Raw genomic sequence first — 9800 nt, forward strand, 5'->3', positions numbered from 1 at the left:
CCTTTTTGTCCTTATTCTGCGCTTGAGATTTGTTCTTGACAACGTTACTCTTTTTTTTTTTATATTTGACATTAATCCATTCACCACAAAGGCTATCATCATTAACATTAATAGCATGGTGATTGACCGAAACTGACGTCTCCTCCTTCTCACTTGGACTATCCACTTGTTGGTTTCCTAGCTTCCCTATGGCTGTCTTCGATGCATGATGCAGCTGAGATTTTTAAGCATCTCTCATGTTCATACATTCTTCTTCATGAGAAACCGCATTTAACGAAAAAGATCTAGTGACATGACCATAATAGCCACACTTAGCACAAATTATGTGTAAACCTTCGTAAGCCACGTGATACTAATGGCCATTCAATCCCACCTTTCCACCAACGGGCTGCATCAAATCAACCTCAACACACACTTTTGCAAATCTATCCTGATTAACATTTAACATGTTCATATCAATCCTAATCGGAGTGTCGATTGCCGATGCTAATGCATAGAGAATACTCTCATAATAATACATTAAATTCAATCCTAGAAAATGTATCCCCACCAAAGTTTTCTCCACCTTAGCTATAGGTGAAGCAAACTCTGGTGACCCCCAAATAATGATAAAAAATCATCCATATCCCTTCCTCTATAACCTTTCTTCTATCCTCATCAACATCAAATTTGACCATGAAAAATCTATTATTAACATCCATGATTTTAAATCTTGTTGTAAGTTTCTAAATCTTCTTCAACTTGTCTTTTATAATACCATACCCAATAGTTTTTACTAGCATTTTCACCACCAAAGCCTCTCACATGCTCTGACAACACAAGCATTGGTTGAAGCCTATTGTCCTCCATAAGCTTCATCTTCGTTAAATTTTTTCCCAACAAATCCACCTTCTCCTTGTGTGCATGAAAAGTTTTTCCATGCATTACCTTATCTCTGAAAGAAATGGCCTTCACCCCCATCATGTGGTTCCTCCATGAAAACATCATTTGCTCTAGGAGAGAAAGCAAATCCTTCACCCTCCATAGTTGTTAACGTCATTTTAAATTTTAATTTCTATTATTTTGAGAAACTAATTTAAGAATTTACTCAACAAAATTTTATATTTTTGTAAATAATTATATATAATAAAATTATTTTAATAACAACTTTTTAAAAATATTATTTTTGACTTAAATCTATAACTACAAATAGTATGTATTAAAATGATAAAGATTTAATAAAGTTAAATAGTTTTCAAATAATAATTTTACCATATAGTGTAAAAAAAATTAATTAAATGTCAATAATTAATATATTTTAATAATTATAAATTTGAGAAATGAATCTCTTAATTGTATAGTGTAATTTGTACAAGCTAATTTTAATTTTAAAATACATACGTTACGAATTCTAAAAAAGAAAAAATCTACTAATAATTAACTTTCATATAGTAAATTCTTAGTTATAATATAAAGTGGATCGATAATCATGCTTATGCTTAAACAAGTATAAGAAATTGTAAAAGGAAATTCCCTCTTACATTGTATAAAGATGTTCGGTCTCTAACAAAGCTGGAAAACGAATTTGATTTGATCATTTAACATGAATTGACCATTATCTATGAACTATAAAATCATACTTTGTCAGATGATAATAGTTATATAAAATACTAGGCAACTTTGTCATAAGCAGTGGCTGTAGTTTAGTGGTAAGAATTCCACGTTGTGGCCGTGGAGACCTGGGCTCGAATCCCAGCAGCCACAGTTTTTTAACCTACTCAAACGACATTATTTATTTTTACGATGAATATTTGGAGTCATAAGCCATAACCATGGCCAAATCCATTAGAACGGAAGCAAAGGGTGGTGATAGAATGAGAATGGGAAGTGACAGCGAAAGTGAAGAGAGATGGCGTTACACATGGGAAGCACAGTCCCACATCCCAACGCTTCGCTTAATGCTATTTCCCCAAAACAAAACCCTCATTCCTTCTCTCCAATGCCACAACCTCAACGTCCACCTTCATTCCTCGCACTCTTTTCTCATCCTCACTTTCTCCTCCCTCTCCCTTAGGGTTCCACTCCCTTCCGTTTTGGTCGACGCCGATTCTCCGATCACATTCCGACCACTCTCCGACCACATTCAGGTCAAGCTCGTCCTCCTCCTCCCCGTCGACCACCCTGTCCTCTCCACCCTCAACCTATCGCAAACTTCGCCGCCGCACGCTTCCGTACCTCTCCAAATGGAATCTGGTAATGTCAACTTGCCGCTTTTGATTGTTTTTTACTTTTTTGAAAATTTGTGTTTATTTTCACTTCTTTGTTTGGCGCAGATGTGAAAACATTGTCTTCTGGAGGAGAAGTTGACTTTTACTGCAGAAGTTGCGCCTTCAAGTTGACCAAAAGTCCTCTCAAGTATGATCTTTGTGTTTGCATATTCTTCGTCTATTTCGAGTATCATAGAGTTCTTACTTCTTAGTTCTCGTTTGATTTGAAGTTAAATAAAATGAATTTTGATGAACTTGTTTTTGAGCCGTTGAATGTGTCATTGTGGCAGGAGCATAAATTAATCTGAATCACTCAATTTTATTGAAACTTAATTTATTTATTTTTATTGTAAATGCTAGAATTGATTAAAACAAAAAACCTAGTTATCTAAGAGTAACAGTACGCCATGGTTAGTATATGAGGTTGAAATTTTAAAAAGGAAAAGAAGAAAATAATAAACTAGCAGTAATAGGTGATTTTTGAACGTTTTGGTGTTTTTTGTTTGAGTCCCTTGTTTAGGAATTTTGTTGAAATGCCATCGGCAAATTGGAGAGAGGTAGCTGACAACTGGTTTGGGGCTTGTTGTTGTTCATTTGGAGGAATAAGTGAGAAGTTGGTGATGAAGTATGTAAATTCTCATACATGTGCGCCAGGGTTATGCTTATTAAGCTCCACATCTATCACTCTTTGCAAGGATGATCTTGTGGAATGTGATTTTCCTGAAGGGTGTGGACAACAAGAGTGTACTTCTATGGCTGAAAAACCCAGAGATGATGGTGTTAGCAAAGGCACAAGAAAATCTGAATTAAATGAAGAAAAAACTTCAACTTGCGGTGATGCGTATGGAGTGACCCATGCTCATGATGAGAACTCAAGGTTTGCAAATCGTGAGAATGAAAAGCTTTCCGTGAATTTTAGATGTGAAGTGGCTGAGAATAAACCTGATCATGGTGACTTCTTTCATTCACATCCAGATTCAAATGATGCTGAAGACGTGACCCAAACTACTAGTTGTTGTGCTCATATGACGAACGTAGTTGTGGATGAAGACAGTGAATGTCATTTATCTGGAACTGCTAGAAAGGGACAGATGCCTACAGAGACCATGGAAATTCTGGGCAATCAACAATCTTTCCTCAATGGTTTTCTTGAAGATGTTTTCATGGCTAGATCATCAAATCTTTCAAAGGATATTGATTGGCATGAATTTATGTGCCCTCAATGCTTGTCTCTTCTTGGAGCCTACCCTTGTTGTGAGGACCATGCACCTGTAGATGGAGGAGTACGATTATTTAAATGTTATATTTCAACCTGTGTGCCAGTTGGAGGATCAGGCAACATGATCAGGTTAGTAAAGAATTACTAAATTCACTCTGTTTCTTAATAATTCTTCTTTATCAGAAAGTAAAAAAGGGACTCAGTTTTGTGCCATTATAACTAAATTGCAGCTAACTATGGGGTAATAGATACAGTAAAACATATGTGCTTCTAGGATTTATTAAGAGAAATTAATGTCTTAGCATATAATTTCAGCTAGCCATATAAATTTGGAAATAATAAGTGAAATTGATGTAAATTGGGTAGTAGAAATGTAATATTGGGAGAAAGGTATTTATTCTTTCTTTTGTACAAAATGGGTGAGAAAGAAGTAGCAATGAGTGTAAACTGTCTCTTGAGGTCTTCTATGTGTGTCCGCTAAAAATATTTTTTAGGGAAGTAAAATTAGGTGTGGCTTATTAAGTATGAGCCAGTTTTATCTGTATTCCTAGCAACACTTTTGGGTCTTTCATAACTGTGTGTACAAAGGTTACCAACCAATATCATGCACTTATGGGACAAAGGTGAGAAAAAGAGAAGTCTCTGTCTGGCATGCTGTTTCTTCTTGATCCTGTAAATGAGCGTGACTGTATTTTCCTTATGTATTCCAGGCTATCACTTTGAAGCTTGACTAACAAAATATGAATATAACAAATTTTAATGCTTTATGTTTGTCACCAGCAAATATACAATGGACAAAATGTTCGCAAATCGGTTGATGGAGTGTGCAAATGATGAATCATCATTTCGGTTTGTTATTAGAGATCTGACAACCCAATCGCTTGTCCTGCAAATTATTCTTTTAAATCCAGATATATGGTCTTGTTCTGGTAATTGTTCTAGTACAGAGGACAAAGAGCCAGTTCCTAAATTGCTGTTACGCCCCACCATCAAAGTGCTTTTTTCTGAATGTAATGCTGCAACAGAATCTCAATTAAGGTCAGTTATTAAACTATCTCATATATTAATTTGATATAATATATTAAAAATTTCATTCCTTTTCCTTTTGGTTTGAGGTTTAGAATTAGGAGCATCTATACTCTTTGCTTTTGTCTCTCTTGATGTTGTTTTCCATGTTTGATTTACTAGATTCTGACTCCTTTTCCTTCATTTTCGTCTTGAAACTTGCCTGCTATTTCTCTGCTACCTTGAGAATAAATAATTTTTTTTTAAAATCCCATAATTAGATAGGGGTAGGAATCCTTTTTTGTTTACCCATTAACTCTGAATAATCAACGGGTGCATGCATGATTTGTCTACCTTGAGAATAAATGAATTTTAAGAAATATATATTTCTTAGGAAGGTGTAATAATCAATGGGTTCGTGCATGGTGTATCTATTGTATAATCTGCCTCCTACGAAGTTGAATAATTTGTGCAGGATGATAGAAGAATGGGCAACAAAGAATTCGGCTGAAAACATTTTTATGTTGACTCATCAATTACAAGAATTGGTGGGGTCGTTGATGTCAGCAAAAGACTCATATCCACCTTCATGTGCTTCCCTTCAAGGTTTGTTTTTGTCCTCTGTGCTGCGGTAGTAATCTACGCATCTACTTATTTGGCCATCAAAGTTAAATAGCGCCAAGCAAAGGTTGAGTGATTGGTTAAACTTGTATATTGTATGAAGGAAAATGTTAGATTATAGCTAGAATTTACTTGACAGAGTAGGAGCCAGATTGACTTTTTTTGTAATAGATAAATGGTATCAATTTATCTTAACCAACCACGTGAATGCTGGTGGTTAAATTCTGTTAAAATTGTTTGGGCTGTGGATTTCACGAATATTAATGTGGCCAAACCAATTTAAGACAACATCGGAGCTGTTCAAAAATTGACTCAAAAGAAACCTGAGACTTTTGTTCAGACTTCAAAATTTGTATTAAAATATTATGAGCCTAAGGAATGCATAATGTCCGAGTTTTCTATACTGTGGCCATGTCGGGCATATCATGAAGTTACGTTTGCCGAAAACTACTGGTATTAAATTAACTCGTAGCAAAACTGTTTTCTTAGAAAAACAAATTTAACTTAGAATAGTAATGTTGGTATTAGTTTATTACTCACTATTCAATGTATGGTTGTGCTCTCTCAAATTCTGATCATATCAATTGTTCAGGTTGCTAAGGGTTCACAGGCTACTAACAAGTATGGATTGAAATATAGTAGGTTGTTGTCAAACTTTAGGTCATGTTTGGTTTATTTGTTAAATAAGTGTTAATGTTTTTTAAAGTCTATTTGGTTGACGGGTACCTTTGAAATAACACCAGACCTATGCATCAGACGCCTAGACTCTTTCAACAACGAAGTCCAGGGAATGTCGGATGTGAAATTGTTTATTAAAGCTAATGGTAGCGTAACCTTAGAGTCAAATTCCATACCAACTGAAAGATCATCAGAAATATTTTCAACACTTTTAATTCGCTCCAAAAAATATTAGGAAATTCAGAATTTTGTCTCCTGTAAAGCATGTTAGTGTAAAATGAAGATGAACCTAACCTTGTTTCAACATAATCACTTCTAGGGAGATATTCTTCTCTAAATTCCCTTACATGTCTCTAATATTTGGATTAACACGAAGATTCATGTGATAAAAAAAAAAAACTTATGTACTTAATTGTGATTTAAATTACAAATTAGAAACCTACAATGAATGTTTTACCTGTGAATAGAGTCATTGAACAAACTTAAGAATAACACCCTGTAGATTGTGAGAGATGTTGTGGAATGCAAACTGATAAGTGAGGGAAATATATAGAACTTAAAGTTGTACTTCCTATATACCAACCTTATAATTTTTCTTTTTCAATTACTATTTTGTCTATTGATAAATCTTGAAAATAAATTTATTAAGATCATTTAGTTAAAATAACAAAAGAATAGAAAAAATAAAAAAGGAAAGTTGCCAATTGCGACTTCTTAAGAAGTCGCTATAATTTTTATTCAATAAAAAATTAGAAGTGGTACTTTTGTTTACGATTTCTAAAATTTTCAAAAAATTAAAAAAGAATTGTACTTTGTGATTAGTACCTGTAAAATTTTCAAATAAACAAAAGTTGTGTTGGGTGATTATATCTTGAACACCTTAAAAGCAAAATTCTCACGGTAATAATACCTTATTTAACATGTAAGTAATTTGTCAAGCCTCTCCTAATATTCTTTAGGAGTGAATTCCTAACTCATTTCGTTCAAATCTTTTTAAAGTTTTTAGTCAAGTAATTCACATGAATTGTACGTAATGTTACATACTTGATTCCTTACATAGTAATAATATTTGACTTGATTCCTTCTTAAGACGTGTTAATCCTTCACATCCTAATTATATCTTTCTACTTTTCATAGATATGAATTTGAATGAATCAAAGGTTATAAATTTCAAGTCTCACAAATGAATACTTCATATAATAATTCTATTATTGTTAGTTCTTCACTTAGTATTCGATCATATTAAAAAAATGAAGCATATATAACTTGGTCGTCGATAGAAGCTTTTTATGTATATAGCATAATCATATCTTGAACAAGATCAAGATATGGAACATGATTAAGTAACAAATCTAACCAAGGGACGTGTGTGCATATTGTTATTTAGAAGATGGTGTTCAAAGATTAATCAATCTAGCATACTTTGGTCTTGCATTGTTGATTTGTGACTTTCTAATATGTCATCATTTCGAAAAAGATATGGAACATGATTGAGCAACAAATCTAACTGAGGGACATGGGTCTGCATGTTGTTATTTAGAAGATGGTGTTCAAAGATTAATCAATCTAGTATAGTTTTGTCTTGCATTGTTGATTTGTGACTTTCCAATATGTCATCATCTAATTAACGCTTAGGTTCAACGTTGCAGATCAAAGACACGTACTTTTCATTTTTCACGAGGCAAAGCAACAATCACGTTAAAAGATGTTGTCTTACACCTTGGTCTTGCCTATTGACAAAAAAGTTGTCACTAATGTGATTTAATTTCAATGGAAACACATTTGCTAAGAATTTTTAGCAATTGTTTGACTTCATGAATTTATAAAGGGACAATCAATTAATATTTTTTTATTACAAAAAATAATTTCCAACTGTATCCCCCAAAGCCAACAAATGAAATTCACACGCAACATGTAAAAGCTCACATCTTAAGGATGATAGGTTTTCTTATGCTAGATACATTAGGTGCTTATACACATGTGATGTATTCAGTTATTGCATGACTTGAATAATGTTAGATCCTATAGTTGGGGTTTGGTATCTTAGCAATGCTACATCGTTCTTTAGACATTGTTACAGATTCATCTCAAATAGAAATATATGATTGTTTATTATTATTTCAATTATGGGCATGATATTACATTTTACAACTTACTCTAACGTATTTTTATTTTTTGATGACGAGATCATAGAAAAACACGCCTTTTCCCTAGAGCGCAAGTACAAGTTTTTATGATTTTAACTAATTATGAATTAATTTTTAGACTTTAGACTTTATTCACTATTCAAGTTATTTGAAGTTTAAATGTCACCTTAATTCTTTGTTAACATATGGACTTGAGGTTTGACTAATACTGATACGTCTGGTCATGCTCATAAAATCATTTGTTTAATTATTGATCATTTAAAAATAAATGAGGTATTCTCAAATAACTTAACATTATAAATTACATATTCCATACAATACAAGTGTCAAATATTTTTTTTTCTTCAACTTCCAATTTTGATTGGGTTCACAATGTTGACATGAATGGCAAATCACATATATATTGGCCTTATTGATATCGATAATAGATTTGAATAGTGGAATGCAGATGGGTGAATCATACATTTAAATTTTAAATATCCAATCTATGTATATGTATTGGTTCATTCGTCAAATTTAATGTTATATATCTTGAAAAGCAGTACACTCGGTTAGTGCAGTATGACCCTTTCATAATATTTTCATTTTTACCTTTCTTTTAACTTAATTATACTCAACTAACTTACATCCACATGATTTTTAGTTCTTATTTGTGTGCCCAATACATGATTATAACCGGTCTCCAACTATTGCTCAAAATCCCATCCAAGACATACATCATGCTAACTGTTCCTCACGTTGAGAAGAGACTAATATTAGCCATCATTTTATAGCTCCCAATTTCATAAATCCAATAACATATGAACATCATAACCGAGCAACAAACTCAAATGTAGAAACCATTGCATTTTCAATGTCTTAATTATATATCATGTCATCTTTTGGAACTTAACTACGAACATTTTCTTCGTACGCACCTCAATTTCTTTCTAAAATATGTTTCTTTCTACCTCACATGTTTTTAGATTGCCATCATCAATATTTGGTACAAGCTTTAACATCCCACTATCGACATCCATGCATGAAGCAATACCTTCATGTTATCGTCCATTGATGCCTTCACAGAGCACTTATGGAGATAATAATGATATCAATGAAAAAGTATCGATCAAGAGTCTGAACCAACACTTCTTTCTCAAAGAAACCAAAAGGCCAAGAACTAAAAGTGATATGCAACAAATGTTACAAGAAAGAATAATTCAATCACTAAGAACTAGAAAGAAATCCCATTGTAGAATATGACCATATCTTTGTCATGCTTAATTTAATAGTATAAATTATTATTTATATATTAATTAACGTTTTTAGACTCTTCTTATTTAATAATAACTAATTTTATTTAATTAAATCTATCATTTTTTTCATAAGTAAAACAATAATACTCATTTTGTAAGAAATGAAAATTTAATTATAATAAAAGTCATATATAATATAAAAAAAAATGTATGTGTGTGATATGTGATCTATTCTTGGTATTTTATTAACTATAGTTATGATTTTTTTAATCTATTTATTCACTAAATCAATAAATTATATATCTATCATCAAATGATATATGATATATTTATTGTAAAATTTCTTTATTCAACAATTTTGAGCTTTCAATGACCTACATAGTGTATATTTTAAATTTTGTTAAAATTAAAGTTAAATCACACATTTAATTTTTATAGTTGTACAAGTTTACAAATTAGTTCTTCTTCTTATAAAATTTGTTTTAATTTCTATATAAATATTTTGTTATATCATGATCCCTACTATTATAATACCATTAACAATAGGTACCAAAATGTTAATAGTAGGGACAAAAACATAAAAAAAGAAATTTATATAACGACTACAACTTAAATATAAGAACTAATTCATAAATATGTGACAACTATT

General features: G+C 32.0%; 1 protein-coding gene and 1 non-coding gene across 2 annotated transcripts; both read left to right on the plus strand.

Annotated features, from left to right (window-relative positions):
- The first annotated feature begins 1671 nt into the window (after positions 1-1671).
- TRNAH-GUG lies at positions 1672-1743 on the plus strand. Its single transcript has one exon. It is a non-coding gene; the product is annotated as a tRNA-His (tRNA).
- A 66-nt stretch (positions 1744-1809) lies between these two features.
- Positions 1810-5319, plus strand: LOC113858932. The gene is made up of 5 exons (XM_027491733.1): positions 1810-2232; positions 2313-2394; positions 2767-3594; positions 4246-4503; positions 4946-5319. Exons 1-5 carry the CDS (start codon positions 1812-1814, stop codon positions 5103-5105), a joined length of 1749 nt encoding a protein of 582 aa, XP_027347534.1. The 5' UTR covers positions 1810-1811; the 3' UTR covers positions 5106-5319.
- The last annotated feature ends 4481 nt before the right edge of the window (positions 5320-9800 follow it).

Source organism: Abrus precatorius, unplaced genomic scaffold (genome assembly GCF_003935025.1).
Source record: "Abrus precatorius isolate BTA unplaced genomic scaffold, Abrus_2018 Scaffold2, whole genome shotgun sequence".
In the NCBI taxonomy this organism is placed as follows: domain Eukaryota; kingdom Viridiplantae; phylum Streptophyta; class Magnoliopsida; order Fabales; family Fabaceae; genus Abrus; species Abrus precatorius.